Here is a 26,302-nt window from a genome sequence, read left to right as displayed (position 1 = left end):
GAATTGAATTGAATCAAGATAATTGACACACAGAAAACCTGGGCCCGGGTCCAGAAGAATTAGTCTACCATAGGAATGGGTGTTTTTGAGAATGTGCACTACTAAGAACTCCAGGACAAATGTATTGGTAAGGGTGGGTCATCATGGTCTTTTTTTTCTTCTTTTTTTAAAGTCTGGGGCCACTTAACAGGTTAATGTGGGTATGTATAAAAGCACATTTTGCTGATGACTTATGTAGGCTACTTTTATTACAATTTATACTATAGTTTACTTCAGTCAAAGATCAAAATATACCTTCCTTGCTGCTGATGTTTGTGATGCTTGTATGTCGTAATGCCATGAGCAGTTTTACGGTCATACTATGACCCCATATGCCCCCACCCCCCCTTTCCCCCCCCGGCCCCTCTCTCTCTCCCCCACACCCTCCTGCAGCTTCTTCCGATCACCACCAGACGACTCCCTCTCCCTCCCTCTCTCCGGAGCGAAGCCCCGCCTCTCACCAGGTTACGGGGCGGGGCTCTGGCTGTGCAGAGCCGGGAGACAGGCAGAGCGTCTCTCGCCACAGCTGTGCTTCGCTCTTTGTCGGTCTCCGTCTGCTCCTCAGCGCCTTTCTACCCGGGCAAGAAAGACACAAAGAGAGGGACAAACAGCATGAAATAGAGACAGAGCAATGAGAGCGGCGGGGCCGGCAGAGGGACACGAGCAACCTATCCGGACAACAGTCTCGTGCAGACACGGATACTATTAACTCCAGACTGGATACGGAGCTCCGCAGATGTGCGCACTGGATATTACCCACCAAAGAGTGTCGAGACTGGGGGGAGAGGGGCGGACTTTATCGCGCAGGTAGGGTTTTTTTTTGTTGTCTTGGTGTTTTAAGAGAAACTGTTTGTCCCTCTTGAGTCGACTGTAGAAAAGAAAGCTAAGCTAGTTATCCGACAAACGAGCCTGCGCGAGCCTGTGCTGCAGTGTTGGTTTATTACATTGTGTGTATTACGGTGCAGTTAAAGCTGGGACTCTGCTCAATAAGTGTTTTCTTATCGAGGGGAAAAACTGTCGAAGCAACGCTGTGAAATAAAGCTCCGGGGCTCTCCGTTTATCTTTTGTCGTTGCTCCGCCGCAGTGGCTAGTAGGTTATGTGTGTGTGTGTGTGTGTGTGTGTGTGTGTGTGTGTGTGTGTCGGCTGTTAGCCTACGTGCAAACTTGCTCGGGCAACGATGTGTAAGCGGCACGTAGACTGTAGGGGCCGTGTATCGGACTCCCGTGATCAAAATATATAGTCCCGAGAGAGTAAGGGAGAGAAAGAGAGAGAGAGGTTTTGTTACACTGGTGATTTTATCTCCTGCTTGGAGGCGCAGCTGTAATTGCGGGCATGACGTTAGTAAGAGACCAAAGACAGCCGAGTAAAAAGCAGAAAAGAAACAGCCCAATTATATAATCCTCATTTTTATATGATTAATGAAGCTGGTGACTGTGTGCTCAAATTCTCCCAGCAGGATTAGGTAATGTATTTTCCGCTTCACTTACTGAAGCTTTTTTTTTTTTTTTTTTTTTAAACCTCCTTCCGAAAACGAGAATCACTGTATCAGGCTTTAATATCCCTATAAAGGCTTTTAATGTGCCTGTGCTCAACAGTGAGTAGCACATCGTCACGGTGGCTGTTACTGTAATAACCCAGTCATATCTGCAGGGTCATTAAGAGACCAAACCAGTCTAGCTTCTGTCGCATGGGTTAAACAGGTTTCGTTTCAGCATATCGAGGGCGAGGGTTTTCCTTCCCGGGAAAGGAAAGACGACTTGTCACTGTTGTTTTTTTACAGCTCGTTCAAGCAACCTATTAATCATCCCTTTATGTGCCGGGATGACTTCACCTTGGAAACTCAGATTACAGGATTATAGGTGTTATCTTTGATGACTACTTCTTTCTCTCTCTCTTTCAGGACTGTCTGGGCTTAGGAGGGGACCATGGATAAAACTTTGCACATTCTCCAGAAATCCGCAGACGGTGTGCCGACTGGGATCTCCCTGGATGTGAGCTTGAATATGGACGAAGGGGAAGATTTCACGGAACAGCAGATCGTGGGACTGGCGGACAAAATACCTCTGGTGAAACCTTATTTTAAAAAGAAGCAGAGGAAATTGGATGCCAAATGCCTCCACCGGGCCCTGGAGGACCCTATTCTGACCACTTTGTTGAGAACAGATACGCTGGTCTCTGGGGATGGGGTGTTTGTTCCCCGAAACCAGCCTGGCCGGACTCCAGTCAACCTTTGCACAGCGGTTGTGGTGAAACAGAGCTGTATTGGCCAGGTGTGTCTGAAAGACCCGGCAGCTGCTGGCGATACCACAGCTGGGGCTGGAGTTCCGGGGTTGATGACCCGGGACGGTGACGTGGAAATAGCTGATACTACTGCAGAGCTGGAGGAGACAGAGCGGCGAGGGGAAAGACCCAAGATCACCGATCCAACCCCCGACAGCCGCTGCTTTCAGCTTAAACCTGGCCTCAGGGCGGCTGGGAGCACAGTGACAATAACACCCGCCAGCAGGGATATACCTCCCATAGTTGCACCCCAGGTTCCTCACCAGGAGGGCTCCATCAAAAGCAATGACCTCTTAACCTCTGGGGCAAAAAGCCTTCAAGTTAAAGACTGTGCTGGCGTACAGGCCCCCCACCCCCTCCTCCTGAAGGCCCCTGAGACTGACAAAGGAGTGCTATTTCAGGATAAAAGCGAAGAGGCCTCCCTGGACCTGGTTTTCGAGCTCCTCACCCAGCTTCAGTATCATACACACCAGTCAGACTCAGTGGACATTTGTGTGGATTTCCTCCAGGGACAGTGTGCTTATGGCAATGACTGTGCCCACCACCACACCGTTCTGCCCTACCACTGGCAGATCCGCCGGAGTAGTGGTCAGACGTGGCAGAGCATAGCAGATGAATCCCAGGAACAGCTGGAGAGATTGTACTGCAACCCGGACAATGAGCAAGTCAGGCTCAAGTTTCAGTAAGTATCCCACCAACCGTAGTGTTTAACCTGCAGGTTACATCATTATATTCTGAAGATACTACAAGCCCTCTGGTTAGATACAGCATCCTACTGTGGAGGGAAGCAGCAATAGACTGTTTCTGTATTTCTGTTTTGGATCTTACTTCTGGGTCAATTCACTTTCAATTCAATCGGTTTAAAACAGGAAATGAAACCACAATTCATGTGGTTATCAGTTTCCAACCCTAAATTAGCTGACTTTAAATTCATAGGCTTTAATTTTTTCTGAAATCGTCTCACTGGATCAATACAGTGCTGGAAACACAGCAGACACACCAGTACATCGAATTGTTGTAAGTACTGCTGAAAAGGCTACTGTGTGGTAAATTGATAGGTACCTGTGACATGGCAACAATGGTACAGTAAGCTGATATGCTGCTCGTGAATAATAAGCTACTTCTGGTTTGATGTGTGTTGGAAACAGTAGACACCGGGCCTGAGCTTCCTCTTCGGTTTCACCAGTGCTGACAAACTGAAAGCTTTGACACTGCAGCTGTTCTGTTCATGTGCAGATGATGGACTGCGGCCAAGTGAATGTGCCCGTATGAGTGTTGCTTTTCACGCTCCTTAATAGCGTAAATGTGGTTTATTTATGCATGTGTGAAAGTGTGTATCAGCGCAGTTGATCCCCTGTCTATGTGTGTGTGTGTTTAGCCTTCACAACACTTCCAGTTAATATGTACTCAACTTGTATCTCTTGATTTGAATTATCGTATCAGCTGTCATGCCCTTGTGTAGGTATGGCACTCTATCCTGATATCTCTTATCTATTTCCTGTATTTCCCTGCTCCCAAAACCCAGCCCTTTGATTGGCTGGAGCTCTGTCCAAACCAGGCTTTACAGCACTTGGCAGAAAGCTGTGAACTTCTATGACCCTCAGTTGCCTTGTGCGGTCACTGACACAGACGCACTTGGCAGCTTCTCCCCCTCCCTTGGTCATAGACATGCACACAATTGTGTACACACGCACACGCACTGCTTGGCACGCAGATGCTCACACGAATCGGCTGCACAGAGGAGCTCAGTGGCTTGCAGTGCTCACACGCACGCCTTTTAGCAGACAGAGATAAACCTCTCTTTCACTCTCTCACACACCCACATAGATACACACACATGCGAGCATTTGGCAAGCCCCAGTGGGGTGACATAAAGGAGCATGCACGGTTTCCTGTTGAGTTGTACTGCGTGCATGCAGAGTCATGTATGAGCACTCGCATACAACATGCACATGTTGAAAAAGCTGGTTAATGAATTTATTCCATTAATACGCTCCGCAGTGGTCTACATTACAAAGTCAGAGTTTCTTCTCACTCGTCAGCATTGATTCATATCTTACTCCATGATGCCATGTGGCTGTGTTCATGATTGTCTCGCTAAATGGGTCAGAAATAACTTTTTCTGTAACATTCAGGGCTTCAAATAACAAATATTTTCATTATTAATTAATCTGAAAATTTCTCAATTACTTGTTGAAATGTTAGAAAATGGTGAAACATGACTGTTATCCAGAGGTCTTCAGATGTTTTGTTTTTATCTGAAAGTCTAAAAAACAAACATATCCAGTTTACTGTCATGTATGGGTCAATGACGTATAAGGATTTTCAACAACTAAATTTTAGAATAATAAAAACAAGCACTTTCAAATTACAATTTGAAAGTGATTTTAGTGGGGGGGGGTTTTTCAAGATTAATTGGCACTGACCTTAAAAAAAGTCATGTGGTGCGACCATGATTCATCTTGAAATATCTTATTTAAATAAAAGATCATCATTTACAAAAATTTGTAAAAACGTTATATTACTGAAAACTTGTAAAAAAAGATGTGAAGCGTGTTAAGTAAATTAATTTATTTCAAGATGAATCATGGTCGCACCACATGACTTTTTTTAAGGCCAGTGCCCATTAAACTTGAAAACCCCCCACTAAAATCACTTAATTGCTGTACTGTAACTGCATTAGATATGCTTGTTTTTATTATTCTAAAATTGAGTTGTTGCAAATCCTTATACGTCATTGACCCGTATGACAAAGAAAAGCATTAAATCATGACCTGTGAGGAGATGATAAGAGCAAACCTTTGTCATTTTTGCTAAAACAGCTAAATCAATTAATAGTAAGGCTGGGCGATATGGGCAAAATCAAATATCACGATATTTTAGACCAAATACCTCGATATCAATATTACAACAATATTGTAGAGATGACTGTCGATGCTTCCACAAAATATTTACACTATGAAATCTTTGATAAATAATCATCAGTAATGTGGACATAATGAAAAAGTGGGTAAAAAGTAAATAACAGAACAGCTAGAATAGTCTGGTAAGTTCAGAAAATTACATATTTTACTGTAATGCAGCATTTAAACCAGGAAAAGACAACTCTGATGACAATAACGCGATATTACGATATCCAAAATAAAACAATATCTTGTCTCATGTCACAATATCGATATCATTTCGATATATTGCGCTGCCCTAATTAATGGTTTACAGTTGCCATTTATCAGTGTTGATACTACTAATACTACTACTAATCTTTCTTGATTAATTTTTTTCAGTCTACAATGTTGTCCACCATCACTGTTTGTTTTGTCCAACCAACAGTCCCAAACCCAAATGTATTCAATTTACTAGCATATAAGTTAAAGAAAAGCAGTAAATCCTCACAATTGAGATAGTAGAACTAGAGAAGAAATGACATGATTTACAATTATCAGAATGGTTGCATATCCGTTTTCTGTTGATCGATTTATCGTCTCATTGTTTCAGTTCTAGTGATGTGTGCAGAAAGACACTGATGAGCAGTTTAACTGTTTTACATTTGCCAAAAATCAGCAAACACACAGCAGATGGTCATTGTTTGAATAAGGCGTAGACTTATCTTAAGGTCATGTGTTCAGGTCATCAGAAAATTTAAGCAGTTTTTTCAGTAACGTTATTGTCTGAATGGGGTTAAAGGTGCACTGTGTAGTCACAGTCAATGATACAGCTACACCATTATACCCTTAATCTGTCCACCACACCCCACTGAAGCTTCCACGGCTTCATGACTTACCGAAACCTTTTGGGTGGCCATGTGTGTTTGTCTTTGTTTACGTGTGGATAGTACACCTTGTACTTTCCACAAAGATTTGAATGTGTCTTAGTAGTTGACTCATGTTTTCAACTGAAATTCTATGCATACTGCTCCACAAACAGGATATGCACCTGGTAATGTCAACCCAAATTCTTCAGAGACTTTTTGAAAATGTTACACTCAGTCAGACAGGACCATCTGGCTCACTCAACAGAAACTAGGAACGCCACAATAGTTGTAGCATTACATTGAATATAAAGGTGTTTTAAGAAACAGTCATCTGCATTTTTCACCATTTTCTGACATTTCATGGACCAAACAACTAATTGATTAATTGATAAAATAATCGGCAGATTAATTGACAATGGAAATAGTCGTTAGTTCATTAATCTTCTATATATTTGGGCATAAGTTATTTGTCATTAGGTTTGAAATGTGCACTAAACATTTTGCAATTTACATTGTTAATGGTTTGAAAAGCAAACACACTATTATCTTTAGAAGCTGTAAGCAAAGGGTTATTTATTTCAGATTGGATGTGATTTCATTAGAAGTCCCATGGCACTCTTTTGTCAAGTTACTTTTTAAGATAATCACTGAAACTGAAGAGAGAGTTTAAATACACTTATTGTCAGTTGCTTTGGTCGAAAGCATAGCTTCAACTAAGTATTGTTTTTATTATTGATTAATCTGTTGATTATTTCTCGTTTTGTCAATTCATTGTTCAATCTATGAAAGGCTAAAAATGGTGAAACATGTTGATTCATGTTTCCAAAAGCCCATAATGATGCCTTCAAATGTCTTGTTTTGTCCTGATCAACAGTCCACAACCTAAAGATATTCAGTTTACTGTCGATTTAAACAATTAATCGACTATCGAATTAGTTGCAGATTAATTTATTGACAACTAATCCATTAATTGCCTAATCTCTGCAACTCTACTCTACAAAGGCATCCATCAAATGAATGTAATATTCTGAATTTACACAAAATCACAGACTATGCTGTTCCAGATATTGTCAACCCATTTCTAATTTGACTGATGTAGAAGTGGAGGCCTTTAACCTACAACAAGTCAATTCTATTAATATCGGTTCTTTATCATAACCTGTCCTGTTGCCTCTTCCAGTTTGACTGTTTGTGAAAAACATTATCATTCCTGAAACACATGACCTCTCCAACAAATACCACTCCCAGGTTCATACAAAGGTTTTCACGTTTTGCTTGTTTAGCCAATCATCTGCTAAAAGTAAACACTGGCTAATTCCTGTTTTTGAAGAATTAGCGTTGCAGCGTTGTTCTCTTCCAATTCAGTGTTTATTTACAGCCACAGGTCAGGGTTGAAAATGTGTGGCTGGCCTGTCTTTGGTGAATGTGAATATTATTGAATAGCTTGTTTCAGTGACACGTTGAGGCTGGATACACTCCGCTGAGCAGCCTGTAGGGTGATCTTGACTGGAGAAAGTCAGCGTTCACACTGTTCTGGTTATTCAGCTCTCAGTTCAGTCATTTACTGGAAGCTTTGTGCTGTGCTGGGTGTGTGTGAGAGCTCTTTTGATACTTTTCTTTAGAAATGCAATCCAGCCTATCTTAATGCACGTAAGCGCACATACTCACATAGGGCGAAAGCATCACCGTGGTAACCACAGCCAAATGATAACAGTGTTAACGATCTAAAGATCAGCAGATGACTTAACAAACTTGACTGTCGGTATGGCAACACAGGTCTGTTTTGCGTTCTGCCGTGTTGTCAGGAATGGGACAGAAAAAAAAACATACAGGCATTTTTGCGTGTCTTAATATGTGCTGTACGGTTACGTGTGTGTGTGTGTGTGTTCTGTGCCGAGCCGTTCCCATGTGTGTATGATCCATAGCGCAGGTTAATCCCATCCTTATGATAAGCAGGACTGGAAGTCTGGCTAATCCTCCTCAGTCATGAACTCGGCAGTAAGGAGGAATGTCACAGTCATCGCTTCTTAAAGTTATACTGTAATAATCCTCGGATGTACAGTTGTTTATTAACAGATTTATGCTGTAGCGTGTGTGTGTGTGTGTGTGTGTGTGTGAGTCAGTGAGTGGAAGGAGGGGGGGGGATAACATCTGTGCTTTTATTTGTCTGATTTGAAAAGTATTACGTGATCTTAGTTATTTACAGCAAGGCAGAAATTCTCAACCAAATCTTTCACAATTAAACTCATTTCCTGTAATATCTGCTTGAAAAACATCTAGCCGATTTTCACTTAACCACGCTGTGTGTGTGTGTGTGTGTGTGTGTGTGTGTGTGTGTGTGTGTGTGTGTGTGTGTGTGTGTGTGTGTGTGTGTGTGTGTGTGTGTGTGTGTGTGTGTGTGTGTGTGTGTGTGTGTGTGTGTGTGTGTGTGAGAGATTGACATAGAAAGGGGCTCTTTTGTCTGCCAGGTAATAAAAGCCTTGCTTGTCATTAACTGACATAAAGAGTCACCCAGCACCAAGGGCAGAGCGACCTGGCACAAAGGTGTGTGTGTGTGTGTGTGTGTGTGTGTTTGCGTCTTTGTGTGTTAGTGAGTGCCTGTGTGTTTATATCGCGGGGGGGATTCCACGTTACCTCATTGTGTTTTTCATGTCACAAATCAAAGAAAATGAAGGGTGGTTGTGTCTGTGAGAATTTGTCTTGTGTGTGGTGATCTTGGATAATCAGAATGAATATGTCCACTCTCTACGTGTGTGTGTGTGTGGCTGTGACGTGTGAGACAGCCCATGCCATGAATCAGTGGGGCGAGGTCTGGGTCACTCTGCCTCTCATTACTCAGAGTCTGCTTTTATCCTTGCATCCCCTTTTCCCCTCTCCACTTCTTACTCCTTTTTTTTCCTCTCACTGGATCTTTTACATTCCCCTGACTCACCCCTCTTTCACTCCCTTTTTTATCACTTTTTCATCTCTCAATTGTCCCTTAAGGGCCTAACGAGGTGTGGAAATGTGTGTGTGTTCTTAGTGAGGCCTGTTTTTGCTCTTTGTATCTTGTGGTATCCTCCATCTCTATCTAACCCTTCCCTTTTATTATGTTATTATATGTCATTTTTCACATCAGACTCCTTTATTTAACCATCTGCCACCCTGTCTCTCTCACATTTTGTACCTTGGGCAGGTTCAGATCTTCAAAGCGAAGGTTAAAGCACTGAGGGATAGAACACCCTGAACTATAAGCTTAATGATCTGCTGTAGTGAAGGACAGACACACTCTCTCTCACAGGAACGGTCCAGGACATGCAGGAGACACCAGTGTACTTTCTTTTCTGTGTGTGTGTGTGTTTTGACACCCATAAGAGCTAAAAAAACAAAATGTAATGAAGCACATTTAAATAGAAAACAGGAACAGCTATAATATGAGGAAATAATACCAACTCATGACATCAAGGTGTGTGTGTGTGTGTGAGAAAGAGAGAGAGAGGGAAGCCTTCGTCAGCAGCTTTGGTTGACTGACTTATCTAGGCGTGACTGGATGAAGTTTGCGTGTGTGTACATGAATCTGTCAAAAGAATTTGTGTGTGTTTGTGTGTGTGTGTGAGAGAGTGAGCGCTCGTGTTATTTTCTTTTTTTTCCCCCTAGTCTGACGTTCACAATAGCATGACTGATGCTGGTATGCGGGTCCTTGTGTGTGCAGCCGTGAGAAAGTTCAAAGGTGTGTGTGTGCTGAAGGCAGTGCTGGGGATTAACAGCCATTTTGACAGTGCAGTGAGTTTTCTTAACCTTTATTTACCCAGGGAAAGGTTTTGCTGGACATGCTTTCTCTCTTCTTCTTTTTTTTCCCCAAACACCCTGCCTCACACTGAGCACAGATCCACACATTCACACCTGGGAGCTTCCTGGCACAAATGCAGAAGCAGGTTCGCCGGTGCTTTTTTAGCACCACATGCTTATTTTTTCTTTTTCTTTTTTTGCGCAAGGGCCTGCTTCTTTTCACCTTTAGCACACAGTCTTTTTCCTGTAAAACTAAAAAACAGCCCTCCAAATCTGCTCTTTTGAATTTGCATTTTTAGTTGAAGCCGTGTACGCTTTTGCACCAACTTGAAGCAGCCTGACATTTCAAGCGTGGTCTTGAGCGTCAGCCTTGCCAGAATGGGTGTTCCCAGCGTCTCTTTCCAACTTTTGATTGGCTTCTACGTCGAAAACACGATTCTCAGTGCACTTAATTTAACCGGCGGAATTTTATTTTTAGAATAGCAAAAACCAGTCTGGGAGTGAGAGAGGGAACGACACTGTGAAAAACATTGATTGACACCTCTGGAGAGACCTTTTGTGTGTGTGTGGTTGTGTGTGTGTGAGAAGAGGTAATCAGTGAGGTGGGAAACCAATAAATGAGATAAAGTTAACCTAACTTCCTCATAATAAAACATGAAGTCATCCTAACACGCATACACAGAAGCTCCTGTCATCACAACACAGTGTTACAAGCAGAAACTGAGAGACAGTAAAAAACAGACAGCGAGAGGGTCTTGCAGCTGCATTCAGAGTACTTTTATTTTCAGACAGGAAAATGCAAAAAACAGAGATGGGGGGATAAAGTAGCAGTGAAAGAAAAGCAGGGAACAGAACAGAGACGACAGAACAAAGTGAGAGGAAGGCTGACCAGAGGTGAAATAGAGGATGTACTGTTTTTCACAATCAGCTTGTCTCAGGTTTCTTGCCTTTCTCATCCTTGTGTATCCTTGTCTTTTCTTGTAACACCCAAATTCCATCACCCTTCCTCTTTTTTTTTCTCTGTCCTACCTCTGTCTGTTATATTCAAATTAAATTCTCTGTTTTCTTTCGTATGAAACGGAAACACGTTTTTCAGTCACTTGAATGCCTGAATACAGTTGAGAAAAACAAAAACTCATGCGGACATCTGCAGTATCAGTCTTTCTGGTAATCAGGTGACCTGATAATCAGTGACAGAAATCAGAAGTTTTGTTTCTGCATGTGCTCAGTGACTGTTTTTCACTTCCTTGTACAGATGCAGCCACACTGTGACTTAGCAGAAACTCAGACTGTAGTGTACATACAGTAACTAGTTTGTATATGTGTATTTTTGTGTCAGTATTAATGTTTTTGTAAGAAGAGTCAGCATCTCTTTGTCACCCCTGTGACTGAAACCGATAATTTCCTGTAATATCTGCTTGAAAAACATCTAGCTGATTTTTACTTAACCACACCGAGTTTCTGTGTGTGTGTGTGTGTGTGTGTGTGTGTGTGTGTGTGTGTGTGTGTGTGTGTGTGTGTGTGTGTGTGTGTGTGTGTGTGTGTGTGTGTGTGTGTGTGTGTGTGTGTGTGTGTGTGTGTGTGTGTGTGTGTGTGTGTGTGTGTATGTGTGCCTGTAACCTCAGTGACCAGTAATTGCACTCACAGTAGATGAAACTGAACACTTGTATGCACTGCACCCATTATAATATGAGGTTTCGCTTTTCCAGGCTGTTGAACTAATATCTCATCAGGTTTACACACACATACATACTCTCTCTCTCCCTCTTTCAACATCTCTGTTTTTTAGATGGGAAACATCTAAAGACTGTTATTCATGTGCTTTATTTACAACAAATCTGAAGCGCACACATTACCAGAACACAACCTCTGTTTTTCACACACACACACTAGTCTTTATATCCTTAAGAGGACACTCAGTGACATAATGCATTCCCAAGCCATTTACCTGAACCGTAACCATCACAACGAAGTGCCTAAACACAATCCTCACTTCAAACTAAACCTAAGCCCAATTCTAACCTTAAAAATCAAATCTTAACCCTCAAATTGCCCTTTAAAGGTGTGAGGACTGGCCAAAATGTCCTCACAACACAGAAATGTCCTCACAATGCTGGTTTTCAACTGAAATTGGTTCTCTCGAAGAGAGAAAAACACACACTTCCAGACAGAAGACCTTTGACATTTCATCCAATTAGTTTCCTGGCAAAAATCAATGAGCCCATTAACACTGCGAGGCTGCGTGCATGCTTTTTGTGAGTTTCACACGTGTACATATGCATTTGTCTATGTTGGTGTGTGATTGTGTCTGCCTCTCTGTCTGTCTGCCGTCCATGGCATAGCGTGCTAGGCTATGATGCCCACATTTATGTGAGTGCTATGTCTGACCCAGAAAGGATTTGCCAGAGGCCCTATGGAGGACTAATGTAGAGAGACTGATGCACACACACACACACACACACACACACACACACACACACACACACACACACACACACACACACACACACACACACACACACACACACACAACAGGGTTTTGACCCACAGTTGTCAAGACAGAGAGGGGTTAAGGGAGGTTGTATGCACAAGAATGTGTTTTCAGCATTTATTTACTTAGCAGATGCTAACAATTCAGTTTATTGAGTGTGTCTAGTGAACAGTAATGGGTAGTGATGTGCTCGACCTTTAACCAAGTTAACCCATGTTTAGTAAGAATTAATCTTAACCTGACCTCCCTCTTTAATGATCTAATTAGCAAAACAATAATGACTAGTCCAACATTCAGATAGCACTTATTTGCTATCTTGCTAAGAGTTAAATGAGAAAATCATTATCTCTCTCATGTCTATGCATATTAGTCTGGAGCTAGAGCCAGGAGGTGATTAGCCTAGCTTAGCATAAAGAATAGAAGCAGAGGGAAAAAGCTAGCATGGCTTTGAATGAAAGTAACAAAAAGTTCACATATTTTAACACATTACATCTTGTTTGTTAAATACGTAGGAAAACCAAAGTGTAAAAAGGATATATTCTGTTATTTAATGATGATATATGCCAGACAACCATCAGACATTAGTTATTTAGCTTTATTGGAGCTGTACAGTGTTGTTCTTTTTACCTCTGGACTGAGCCAGCTGCTGTTTCCTGTTGTTGTCAGTCTTTATGCTAAGCTAAGCTAACAGGCTGCTAGTGGTAGCTTCATATTTTCTGTGCAGAGGTGAGAGTGATATCAATCTTCTCATCTAATCTATTTCCCTAAATGTATTAAAAAAAAAATCCTTTAAACACACCATCATGCTGCACAGTCATGAGCTGATCAAAAAGGGTTCCCCCCCCCCCCCCCCAACATAGTTAGTTAGTTCTCTTGTTTTTTCACTTGTTTACATGTGACATGTGACGTCTTTGTAGCTGATGCTGTCATGAGTGACTCAGTAATAGGATGTTTGGTTCCTTGTCTTGCTTCAGGACACTCGGGTTAAATGAAGGCTCCATCAGCAGCCACATGACCAGATATGAATGAGACTGCTGATGAAAACGTAAACTGTGACAAATGAACTGCCAGGTCACCATGCCTCAGCCACATGTTAGCTGGCCATCTTAACATGAATAATACTGGGATTTTACTCATTGATTGCAACAGGTTGTGTTTTCTTTCAATTGCAATAACTTTCAATGCCTCATCCTTGCTGTGTTTTTCAGGGGTCGAGTGTTTTCCCTCGACTTTGGATCAATGCGAGTTTGTGACCTGGAGTTTGACCGCATCCGACGACTGACCACTCCCCCAAGCCCTCTAGCTATGCCTGCAACAAACCCAAACCCCACCCCCAATTGTCACACATTGTGGAAGTACTACTGCAGAGACAACTTTGGCTGGAGGGAATACTCTGAGGTGAGGCACTTTGTGTCTGTTTGTTTGCGCTCATGAACATGAGGCCAGACGCATTAACTCTGCCCGCACCAATCAATTGTCTAGCTGCTATGATTGATTTACACACACATATACACACCTAAATGCCCCTTGTGACACAGCTGCCTACAGCCAATCGCAATTTATTCCACTAAATTAGTAAAGATTGACTGTTTTCTAACAGTGTGTGTGTGTGTGTGTGTGTGCGTGAAGTTGTGTTTCATGATAATGTTCATTATCAGCTTGACATTTGGTAAGCTGAACATTTCACCAGCCTCCTTCCTCCTTTATGTATTTAATGTAGAAGAGGAGGCAGCTATGTTTGCCTCTGTCTTGGAGAGAAATGCAGAACAGCCAAATGCAGGCAAATTACATTTAAAGAAAGTCTAAATTCCTTATTTCTTTATCCTGTCCTGCTCCTCTTCCCTCTTCTTCCTCTCAATCTTCTTTCTTCTCCTTCACAGCCGGTGGTGAAGCTCATTGAGGAGGCGAGTGCGAGGGGTCTTAAGGAGGTGCGATTCATTACGCTCCAGAACCAGTATATCCTCAACATCCGGGAGGGCTTCCAGCAGAACGCCGTCTTTGGATTTAGACGTCAGATCAAAAAGCGACCCATGTTCATGTCCTCTGTGATGCTCACACCCCACTTACAGTAAGTAAAGACATTTAAACTGTGATATGGACGCTGTTTAGATGCTAGAAAGTACTTCTTCTGCGCCGCATATTATCTTCTAACAAGGATAACGAACTATTCTGTTAAGCTCTGGGGTTTAGAATTGCCACTAATTAATAGAAAGGCAGCATGACAGGAACAGACAGTCCTCAGTTAAGAGGTAGAGGCCATTCACATGATTGATAGTCTCTCTTTGTCTCTATCTTTCACTCCCCCTGCTTCTATTTCCCATTTTCCCATCTGGCTGAGCGGATCGTTTAGCACTGTCTGTGTTCTGTGAGCGTCCAGAGTCCCTGTTTGGAGACACAGAGGTCGGTACACAATGCTAATGTCGTATTCAGGGCAGAGTACTCAAAAGTCACATTCACCTTTAATAAGCTCCTTGACCATGACACATTGGCATCCCGAGCAGAACTTGAAACACATATTAACACTGATTTCAGCTCAGGGTTTTTGGCAAATCAAACAGTCACTGGGAAACAGGAGCTGTCCTGTGCAGAACAAAGTGGACCCGAACCACGCACACAGAAAATGAGATAATGAGGCAAACGAGAACAGATGAGGCAAAAGATACACTAAGAGGGGAGTGCAAGCAGATAAAGAAAGAATGAAAGGAGAAACACAGAAAATATCAGTCCTATGAGCGTCCACAATTCAAGAAATAATCACAGAAGCCATTTAAGCCGGTCTTTATTCTTTGTTTGCCTCCAAGCTAGTGAGAAAATATGTGAATGAGATCAGATGTGTTCACTTTTCTAATGGAAATAACCTGATTTCAGGAATTTTTCATTTATCAGCTGCCCTTCTCTCAATAGAAGTGAAATAATCCACCTCACCTCAGTGATATTTCTAAAACAAGTTCCTTGGCTGCTGTAGCAATGTCCTGCCAGTGTCCAACACAACGAGAACGAGCTGTTCGTACAAGGCCTGGCAGCTATGAAAAGACAAAATGGAGAGCAGGAGATGGAGGAAAGAGAGCGAAAATTAGATGGAGGAAGCAGATGACAGGGAGAGAAAGAGACAGTGAGATAGGGAGCAGGGCTGAGGAGAGGGAGAGAGAGAGAGAGAGAGAGAGAGAGAGGTCTAAATGGTTTCCAGACCGGGTGCACAGAGCTGGTGAGTGAAGGAGTGTGAAATGTGACTGTGGGGAGCAAGAATTTGGAACAAGGGATTCATTTCTGGGACTTCTTCATCTGTTTGGTGTGTGTTGACTTCAATAAGTTACGATGTGGCGACCAAAGGCAGGTCCCAAAAAGGTGATTTATTATTTTTTTAAGATTCCAGGAATTACCAAAACAAGTGTGGTTGTGTAAATGTGTGTATCAGGTGTGTGCATCAGGTGTGTACTAGGCTTATGGTGTTTTCACACCTGCACTTTTAAGTCTGGTTAAATTTAACTTCTTCTTTTTAACCCTGGTTGAGATTCATTTGGCCAGGTGTGAACACAGTAATCACACTAGGATGCAGTCCAAAACAACCACACCAAACCATCCCTGGAGTGGTTTGTTAGTAGTTGGATTGTGATCCGACATCAACCTGTCTGGACTACTAGGAGTACTTCTCAAGTTTGAGCGAAATGGCTCCCATAGCCAGGTGAGCGTTGCATTCTGGGATGTGGATGAGCAAATGAAACAGTTGCTAACAACTAGCCAGAGAATGAATCGAGGTCAGACCTGGACTAGCACAATGTAGTACATTGTATTTGGCCAGCGGACCTCCTTCAGGACCTTTTTCCTGTGTTTATGTTGTTGCTCCCGCTGCAGACACATCTGACCAATGAGTGAACGCTCTCACGTGGCTTGTGGTGATTTTGGTTGGCTTGGATTTTTCTTTGTGTGGAAAGAAACTGACCAAGGGGAAATGCACCAGATCAACTGATTGCGACCAGAACAAACGAACTATAGGTGTGAAAAAGCCCTCAGAGATTGAGGTCATTAGCTCGATTGGCATTCCACCTCCCTCACTCCCTCCCTCTCCTCCTATCATCTCTCTGTTTTTTCTCCTGATGATGTTATTTCCAGCCTTCCTCTCTTGTTATCTGTCCTCATCGTTGTCCTCTTCACTCTTTCCCCTCCTTCTCTCCCTCCCCAACTCCATCATTCTCTTGTTATCTGTCCCTTTTCATTTCACACTTGTTTTCAGCAGCAGGCTGACTGTGATCTCTTCAAAGCACACAGGGAATAGAGACATCGATTGCAGGGAGAGATCGAGACCGGACAGACAAGATAAAAGACAGGGAGAGAGTGAGAAAAGAGGGGGGAAAAAAGGAGATGAGGAAAACTGTCGTGCTGACTCAGTCACACTGATCAGTCACTCCACAATACACATAGGCGCTCTCTCCTATGGCTGATAGGACTAACAGCAATTTACACTTAGAGAGCGATAACTTGACAGCCAAACCACCGTTATTGACTCAAATGCCAGACACAATAGTTTAGCTGACACTTCATGGCAGCTCTGCAATTGGCAGATTAATCCTTCCCTCTCTCATGTTCTTGTCCTCCTCTCTCTCTCTCTCTCTATCTCTCTCTCTCTCTCTCTCTCTCTCTCTCTCTCTCTCTCTCTCTCTCTCTCTCTCTCTCCCTCTCCCTCTCCCTCTCCCTCTCTCTCTCTCTCTCTCTCTCTCTCTCTCTCTCTCTCTCTCTCTCTCTCTCTCCTGCTCCTTCTTTGCCTCCCTGTTGTCTTGTGTAGTGTCTGGGTTTAATTTTTGCACAGTCCCCGCTGTTTTGTTTGGTTCGCTGACGGCTGCTGAAGACTATCTCATTGTTGACCGTTGGCGGGATTTGATTTTGGAAGCGCAGACTAGCGGTTCATTGCACCAGAGGACGTTTTTATGTTTTACGTTAGGATGAGGCTTTGATTCGAAACACGTGGAGGAGAAGAGATGAGTAGCACAATGTGATGTGCAAGTTGTCCTTAATGCTTTTCTGCTGACCTAGGACGCTGCTGTCACTGACCCTCAGCAGGCGTGAACACTGGCAAATGAAACAGCAGCCTGTATATGAAGGCCTATAAGAAGGAATGTGACAGAAAGTACAACAATAGTGTCTTTTTTCACTTTCTGAGGCCGGAGGTAGACACAGTTTTTATTCTTCATAGTGTTGAGGAGCAAAAGCGAATGCATTGTAGGTAACACTCAATTTAATTTCAAATTGGGTAGAACTATGTGAAAAGACTAATTAAAGAGAATTAGACTAGTTATGTTAGATTAGTTATTTAAGTTGGTTGTGTTGAATTTGATTGGTTTCCAGAGGAATTTCTTCTTCAGATATTTCAGCCCTAACCCTTCCCTGTATGTTCATCTGTTGCTATGTACTGACTAAAACTCTTTAGTTAGTAACACAAATAAATAATTGTACTTTAAAATACAAAAAAAAAAAAACTTTAAACGTACTGAACAAATTAGCATGGTTTTTCACTATCAGCACTAAATTACACATCCCGGGAAACTTTCTTTTTAATTCACAGCTACATCTGACTTCCTTTCTAGGAAACTACCAGAAGGGACCCATGAAATGAACTGTTACCATATTTGAGTAAAATCAATACACAAATACAGCGGGGCTCAAACTTAATCTGTTGAGAGCTTTTTCAATAAATTGTTTAGCCAGTAAAAGGTATGAAAATACTTTTAAGAAGCAGTCCTTAAGTAATAACTTTACAATTCCTCCTTAAATTAAATGACTGAATCAATGTCTTGATGTTGACGGCTTAACTGTATGTATGAATTGTCTGTATGTGTTTTTGTCAGTCATAGATCGATTTAAACTGTTGCTGTAAATTGTACTTGACCTCCATATTTTTGCTCTAATCATAACACTATGCTTGCTTCTCTCTCTTTCTCTCTTCTCTAGGACGTTGGGTGGCCTCTCTCCATCTCCTCTCCCCGGTTCCTCCTCTTCCTCTTCCTCCTCCTCATTGTCATCCTCATCGATGGATCTCTCCGTGTCTCACCCCCTCTCGCCAACAAACACAAACCCACCGAGTCTTTTTCCTGAGACATGGTTGCCCATGACGATGAGCCAGGACTTCCTGCAGGTGCCGGTGTCCCGCGACGATCGCAGCTACCGGACGGTGTACAGCCTGTTCCACAAGACGGTGTCGGAAACCAAGTTCAGGATCATCAAGATCCAGCGTGTGCAGAACCCTTTCCTCTGGGAGAAGTACAAGAGGTGAGCCATGCAGAGGGAGCATTTTTTACTTTCTTTTCTGAAAGAACTCCCTCATTGCTGGAGATCTTATCTGCTAGACAAACCACAAATACACTTGAATATAAGTGTTATTACTGAATTACTGAAAACATTACCAGCTACAGTGTCACAATGTCACTATTCTACATATTTAGCTGCTGGGAAAATGAATGCATTGGTAACCTTTTTATCAAGGTTTCTGTATTGAAATGCAGACAGGAACAAGAATTAAAACCACTTTAAAAAACCAAAAAAATAACAACATACATGGGGAGGATGTGAAAGAGTGTGAGAAGAGGAAGATAATTGGGCAAATGAGACCAGCTGTGTTGGGCTTCGTGAGAATGAGTCCACAGTGGTGTGTGAACGTGGCGGATGGAGAGATGTTTGGTGATGATGCTGTTCCTGTCGTGAACACAGTGGGTTAACCGCTGTGGTTAGAGCATGGCAACCTATCAGTCCTATCAGCTGTGACAGTTACTCTCCCACACCGACCGGTATCACGCAGTTTCACAATGACTGTGTGAGAGAGTGTGTGTGAGAGAGAGAGTGTGAGAGTGTGTGCGTGCGTGTGTGTGAGAGACTCTGAAAGTGATGCCCCTTCTGAATGTCAGTTGATTTCCTCTTCCCACACTCTATTATGACAGAGAAACCATAACTGCCTGTTTGCGTGTCCGTGTGTGTATTGGCATGTCAACGGCTAGTTGTTTACGTGAAGGCAAGTTGCATCGCTCTTGCCATCTTAAAACACATCACGGCCCCTAAAATTGAAAAGTAGGAAACTGAAGTATGTGTTTGTGTGCGTACATGCTTGTATGCGTGCAGTGTCGGCCTGTGTCAGGTCACAAGCTGCGGGATCATGGGAGTTCATGCCTGGGTCACCGCCTATGTGGCTCGAAATGCTTTCTCCTCTGCATGCCTGATTGATCCGTTCACATCAAACGAGCTGCGTGCGTGTGTGCGCGTGCGTGCGTGCGTGCGTGCGTGCGTGCGTGCGTGCGTGCGTGCGTGCGTGCGTGCGTGCGTGCGTGCGTGCGTGTTGCTTAAGAAGCAGATTAGGCTCAATGTTCTTAACAGGTTTTAGAACAAACAAGGTTGTGATCTCTACATTTGAATAGCAGGGCTACTCCTAGCCGTTTACTAATTCATCATCTGAGCTCTGCCATGTTTGTTTTAGAGAATGAAAAGTACACTGTTTATATTTCTGTATTTTTAATGTTTATCCCTTTAATCCGTTTATTTTATTCTTTCTGTCTATTTAAAAGTATAAAGAATTGCAGAAACAGAGTCTTTAAGCACTGAAAGACTGTTTATCTATATTACTTTCATCCTCACCCTCTGTCTCTGTTTGCTCTAACAGGAAGAAGGAGTACATGTCTCGGCGTATGTCAGAGATGGACCGGCTGCTGAGTGAGCGCCACCTCTTCCACGGCACCTCGGCCGACGTGGTGGAGGGCATCTGCAAGCACAACTTTGACCCACGAGTCTGCGGCAAACACGCAACCATGTTTGGCCAGGGCTCCTACTTTGCTCGCAAGGCTGTCTACTCCCACAACTTCTCCAAGCGCTCGCCCAAAGGAGTCCACTGCATGTTCCTGGCCAAAGTTCTCACTGGCAGGTGTGTGCTGGCTGCTGTATTTTGCAGATGACTTTGATTATGATTATGGATGGCATTCTTTTATATTCAACTTGATCACAGAAAAAATCACATGGTTTATATATAGTAGATAAAAAATATATAGTGATAAAGTACATTTCAAGGAAATTCAATTGAGACACTTTTGTAGATAAAATAGCCAGATTAGACTGTCTGGCTTTGGCTAATTCAGTAAATTAAATAGTATACAACATACACATTTAAAATCCTGCATAGCCAGTAGGGCTTTAAAACAGTTCCTCCCTTTGATTTACTACATGTCCAGCAATTACCTCATTTCAAGGGATAATTGCTTCATCATAAGCAATATATTAAAATGTCTGACAAGTTTATCGCCTCACAGTATATACATCGTCATATCGCCTATCGGCTGTACTTTATCTAATATTGAGCTTCAAAATGTATTTTTCCTAAGCAGTCGGACTAATTTGTTTCTAAAATTGCAGTTTCTCAGTACTTGTGGTATGAGCCTTATTTCAGAGGCAGATCTTAGCTAAGATCCCCATGCTTTGGTATGAGGTGTTAGCTGGAGGAAACATAGTTTGGTAAATGCTAAATTAAGGCCTGATGTGTCCTTGTGTTTTTGAGGTTACATGTTTTTGTGTCCCTGGATATGCTGTTTGGTGTGTTTGCCAAATATGTTGCCTCCAGCACATACTTCTGCTGAAATAACATCTCTCTCCAACCATACTGCTCCCTCACTCTTAGTGTTAGAATTAAATTAAATATACTGCGTTAATTTAGATGATGAAGAACTGCAGGCTCTTTAACCATAAACCCATCACCCAGTCATGCTATGCATCCTGCTACTCCCATTCCTTAAAAATGCAAGTCAAATTTAGAGGCACACATGTAAAACAGCTGATTTGTCTGAACCCATCATACATCACCAGCTTTGTTATGCTGCAGCAGACAGTCTGTGGTGTGCCCAGAGGATGGTATGGTGGTTTGGAAACACAACACACACACACACACACACACACACACACACACACACACACGCACACGCACACGCACACACACACGCACACGCAGACACCACACTAAACCTGAGTTCAAGCTGTGCTGCAGCACAGACAGAGACATTGCCTCCAGACCTGAGCCCCAATAAAGAAGTTATCTTTACAGTGTGGTTAACTCTCCTGTCTGAAACCATATCTGGCACACAGACTCTTTAACGTCTCCACCCACTATCTTTATCCGTAGCTGACAGTGTTCTTGTTTTAATATGTTTTATTTATGACCCCAGAGAACGGGGTGCAAAGATTGATGGATTATGGGTCTGGCATGAATATTAAAGAGAGGAAAAACAAACTGGTAACAGTGTGTTGCTCATTTAATTTACTTACAGTACATTCATTTCATGCACCTACAACATATGCTTATATTATTTAAGGAGCCCTAAAACACAGGAGTAGCAGTCTTGTAATCATTACATTTAAAACAGGCGTCTTTTTAGATGGTAAATCATTGCTCTGAAACTCAAGACATGCAAAGCTCAGTGAAAATCTGTTTATCAGCCTTGAAAACAAGGATCTACAAAGATCTTTACTTGCCACATTAATTAGCCGAAGGGTTAAAGTAGTACATGTCTACACATGAATGCACTCAGTATGTCTAAACCTCAGACTAACCCTGATCCTCTTTGTTGTGTGTGTACAGGTTTACTGTAGGAAATCCCTCCATGCGGCGGCCTCCGCCCATCAACCTCCGTGACCCCTCCAGTGACCTTTATGACTCCTGTGTGGACAACTGGGTGGACCCCCAGATCTACGTAATCTTCAACGATGACCAGAGTTACCCCTACTTTATCATTCACTACGAGGAAGTACCCAGCACAGTCGCTGTCTAAGCACTGGATCACACCTGGATCTATCAGTGTTTGCAAATAGTTTGTTTTAGTCCGTTCGAGCTCTAGATGGGTGGAGTTTGCTGCACAGGAACAAAGAAAAGGAACAAAGTTTAGACCATGAAAACCATGAAAACCATGGACATGATTATCACAGTAACCAATTCTCTGAATCACTTTTTAGTGTAAACTTGTGCTCCAAACAGGTTAAAACAAATTGTAAGAAATATTTGCAATTATGAAACGATCCAGGTTTGCCATCAACTGGATTCAACCAGACTGGACTGCTGTAAGAAACCACAGACCGGATTAAACTGGACTAAACTGGACTAGCAAAGAACAACACCTGTTTGATTGAGTGTTCAGAGGTGGATGACAACTGGCTGTGACCAGACTCAACTGGACACACACTTTGTCATCTAGTACGATCAGGAGCCTGGTGGTGATCGTCGGACACATGAGGAATTTACCTACCTTAATAAACTGGAGCAAATCCAGGAAAAGCCAAACTTTGTCCCCTTATCATTTTGACTTACCGGTAGTTGTATGGCTGTATATGAACCCTACATCAAGACAAAAGGTTCCTCAACACAAGTTGACAGCTAGCATCTTGGCAGTACTGTGAATGATCAACTAATCATATTATAAATCGGAGGAAGCAGTAACTAACCAATCAGAAGCTTCCACACACTGACCCCACCCCTCATTTCACATCATAGTGCGTGTTTACCCAGCCGTCGGCCCGTGTTTTTTGTTTAGTTTTTTTCATGTCTATGTGCTGCGTGTTTGAATCTTTTAATTTAGTGGACATGAATCTTGTGGCCTCTTCATCCAGACAATGGACGTGAGTTTCAGCTGAACTCTTCTAAACGGACATCTGTGTACTGTAAACCTCCAGGCAGAGGTTTCACATGAAGCCAGTGCTGTTCCTGGTCAGCGTTTTTTGCCTTCATGCCCACCACTTTTGTTCCTCGCGGGGGACTGAAGAGTGTACAGTTACACGCTGAGACTCAACGCTGCTGCAGCGTTTTGTCAACAGACCCTGGACCCCCTGAAACACATCTCTCTTGGACCGCTCTCTCGCTCAGAGACAGTAGACATGTTTCATCGAGACAAACTGTACAGACGTTCTCTTTGTTTATATTTGAACTGTGTGCCTTTTGTTCATAAAAATGTTTATTTATGTTAGTTTAATGTAACATTGATTTAAATAAAAAATCTAAAAGAAAAAAAATGATTGAATGGCCAGCATGCTTTATTCAAATATGATTTATTAGTAGCGGGGTAGTAGTGGTGTTTTGCTCACCTCTCTGCTAGATATTCCTGTAAATATCCATTTAATACTCACTAAAGGCTCTTTAAGTGAGAATCGGTATGTAAACATTTGTCACCTTTGTTGTCTTATTTTTGGCATCCATGTTGCCCAGCAGCAGTGTTCTCACAACTTAACCACTTGAATGCCAACATATTGTGTACTTCCGTCTGTCGTAACCACGAGCTCACGAGGTCCATTTGAAGGCAGCAAAAGCAAATAAGGATATTTCCCAAAATCTCTAACTAGTGCTGTAAAAACACCTGGCCAATATAATATACAGAGCAAGAGTTTGTTCTACCTTGTTTAACTGTCGACCATGTGTTGTTGACTGCGCCGCTGGTAACAATAAGAGGTAAATTACATGATTTTCCACAGTCAGCAGTTTTTAGAAGAGTTTTGTTCATCTGATTATTTGTTCTAGTCTTGGTCCAGTACTATTAAAATCAGACGAGAAGTCTCCCATGCTCAGCCCTCCCTCTGTGTACCCCGCCCCCACCCCCGCCCCCATCTCTCCTTCCTAGCCCCGTCAGCTATGTCCAGAGGGAGGCTGGCAGAGGTAGTCGTCTATCCCAGCCCAGAGACAGCTCGCATTGGGCAGAAAAATAAGAAAAAGAAAGAATGAAAACACCAATTTGTGGTGTTTGGGGGGTTATTTGTGAGACTATTTCCTGGCAGGGCACAGTGACTTTGTGCAGTAACCACTGATTGTCTGGCAACCACCTCATGGTGACAGACGAAGAAGTCATTTCTCAGATTGCTGCAGATTGTTGAACTATTCCTTTATGCATACATGTGGTAGTTTTATAAGATGAGTCAAGTATTTGTAGGTCCAAAAGGTTGAAATTGTGATTACTTTTATACCAACAAAATAATAAATAACTGAAGACTTAAGCAATTTGCCTCCAGGATTTAATTTCTGGCAGTACGAATAAGGCTTTGAAACAACATTAGGCACACATGTTGGGAAATAAAATTGACAGAGTGCATAATTGAGCAGTTAACCGATTCATAGAATACAGAAAAATCCACCTAGATTCTTATTAACAGACCTTATTTAAATAATAGGTTTTGGTCTTTTTGTGCCTTTATTTGATTATAGAAATGAGAGGAAATGAGGGGAGAGATAGAGATGGAGAATGACATGCAACAAAGGATTGATTGGATCTGGTGTACCCTGTGGGTGTAATATGCTGAGTAAGAGTACAATTAGTGCCAGAGAGTTAAGTAATACAGCATATATGATTGACAGCCTATATGTAATATCTGAAGCATCTAAATAATCCTCATGTGGCAATCCACATCTGTCAGCACATTAGTCCTACTTCCATTTTCCTCCTGGTTTTGCAAGTGCATGTCTGTCTCTACCTCCTCTTGTTCCTCCCTCAGCACTGCTCTCTCTGCCTCGAGTCACTGTCGTGTGAGACTGTCGTGCTGAGCTTCACTTTTTGGCAGAGGAGAGAGGAATGAGTGAGATAGAGAGAAAGGGAAGGGAGGGGGAGATAGAAAAGGATAGAGAGAGGGAGGAGGAGTTATTTTGCTCTCTTCATGCCTCCTCGCTGAGATGCGTGCCTGTCTGCTCTTCTCGTGTGCATGCAAGATCGCGCAGGTTGCCCTCAATTTGCCCCCATCTCTCTCTATCTCCCAGTCTCCCTGCTTGCATCTCCTCTCCCCCTCTTAATCTCTCCCACAGCCCGTCGTTCTCTTTCCACTTTTTTTTTTTCCAATCTCCTTTTCCAACCTGCCCCCTCTCATCAGCTCTTAACAGCTTAAAATCCTTTTGCCCTCTCATCTTAATGATTCTACCCCCTTCTCTTTCTGTGTCTCTGTGAGTCATGCAGTGGGCACTGGCTGAGTTTGTTTGCCTGACTGCCCTCCAGGAATTGCTGCTGGCACACAGAAAGCACTACTTTGTAGACCTGCTGGCTGGGGGCTAGAAGAGGGGAGACAGAAGAGGAGGCATAGAGCAGGAGAAGAAGTGTATGAGAGTAGAGAAAAGACAGACAGGGGACACACAGTGGGAAGATACAAACAAACCAAACAAACAACAAAAAATCAGGAGGGATAGAGGAGAGATGAGGCAGCAGAAAGGCCTGTGTGTGTGAAAAAAAGATAAAGGCACGCAGAGAGTGAAGTATAGCCTTCGTAAGAGCGACGACAGGACTTTGAATTATTCAGAGGAGTCAAGATTATTGTGTGTGATGTTTGATGCAGTCCCACTTCAACCCTGTGTGTGTGTGTGTGTGTGTGTGACTGTTGGAGAGCTGGGGGATTTTTCAGAGTATAAATAAAATACAGGACAGAACATATAGCTGTGTTATTGGCCTGGTAAACTTTGTCAGAACATGAGCAGAAAAAAGGGTTTTCTTATTTATCCAGTTCAGTGTGTGTGTGTGTGTGTGTGTGTGTGTGTGTGTGTGTGTGTGTGTGTGTGTGTGTGTGTGTGTGTGTGTGTGTGTGTGTGCGTTTCAACATCTTACGTTGCTGCTTGCCGATCTAAAATAAAGACTGCGAATGGAGGCCACAGATTCAAATCATTTTGGATGGATTTATAATTGATATGGATTTCATTGTGCATTAAGGCTCAGATGGGCACTTTCACATATGAACACACACACAAGAAATTCAATTCAGCTGATTAAACTCTCCAATCTGAATTACTCAGTGTGTGAAAATTGTTTATTTTTCTTTTGTAGAGACACGACACTGTTAAACACTCCCACACTAATGTATGTAACACATCGTTTTGCAAGGTTAAAGTGTGTAAAAAAATGTTGCTTACCAAGAAAAGCAGCAATAACATTACCTCCATTGACCGCTGCACAGTGTGGAAACAAGCTGACACATTATTTCTCCACATGAGACACAGTTAGTA

The 26,302-nt window shown here is 42.6% G+C and overlaps 1 protein-coding gene across 1 annotated transcript; it reads left to right on the top strand.

Annotated features, from left to right (window-relative positions):
* The first annotated feature begins 563 nt into the window (after positions 1-563).
* Positions 564-23,341, top strand: tiparp (TCDD-inducible poly(ADP-ribose) polymerase). The gene is made up of 7 exons (XM_062419463.1): positions 564-846; positions 1,941-3,002; positions 13,539-13,728; positions 14,211-14,398; positions 18,274-18,591; positions 19,970-20,227; positions 21,929-23,341. Exons 2-7 carry the CDS (start codon positions 1,966-1,968, stop codon positions 22,116-22,118), a joined length of 2,181 nt encoding a protein of 726 aa, XP_062275447.1. The 5' UTR covers positions 564-846; positions 1,941-1,965; the 3' UTR covers positions 22,119-23,341.
* Positions 23,342-26,302: the final 2,961 nt, after the last annotated feature.

The sequence above is a fragment of the Scomber scombrus genome, chromosome 5, assembly GCF_963691925.1.
Source record: "Scomber scombrus chromosome 5, fScoSco1.1, whole genome shotgun sequence".
Taxonomy (NCBI): domain Eukaryota; kingdom Metazoa; phylum Chordata; class Actinopteri; order Scombriformes; family Scombridae; genus Scomber; species Scomber scombrus.
Note: the sequence above shows the minus strand (reverse complement) of the source record. Positions and strands in the feature narration are given on the sequence as shown.

Excerpts from the sequence above, each read along its gene's own strand:
- tiparp (XM_062419463.1), top strand. The coding sequence starts at position 1,966 with ATGGATAAAACTTTGCACATTCTCCAGAAATCCGCAGACGGTGTGCCG. Across the intron at positions 13,729-14,210 it reads GCTGGAGGGAATACTCTGAG|CCGGTGGTGAAGCTCATTGA; the intron begins GTGAGGCACTTT and ends TCTCCTTCACAG. Across the intron at positions 14,399-18,273 it reads ATGCTCACACCCCACTTACA|GACGTTGGGTGGCCTCTCTC; the intron begins GTAAGTAAAGAC and ends TCTCTTCTCTAG.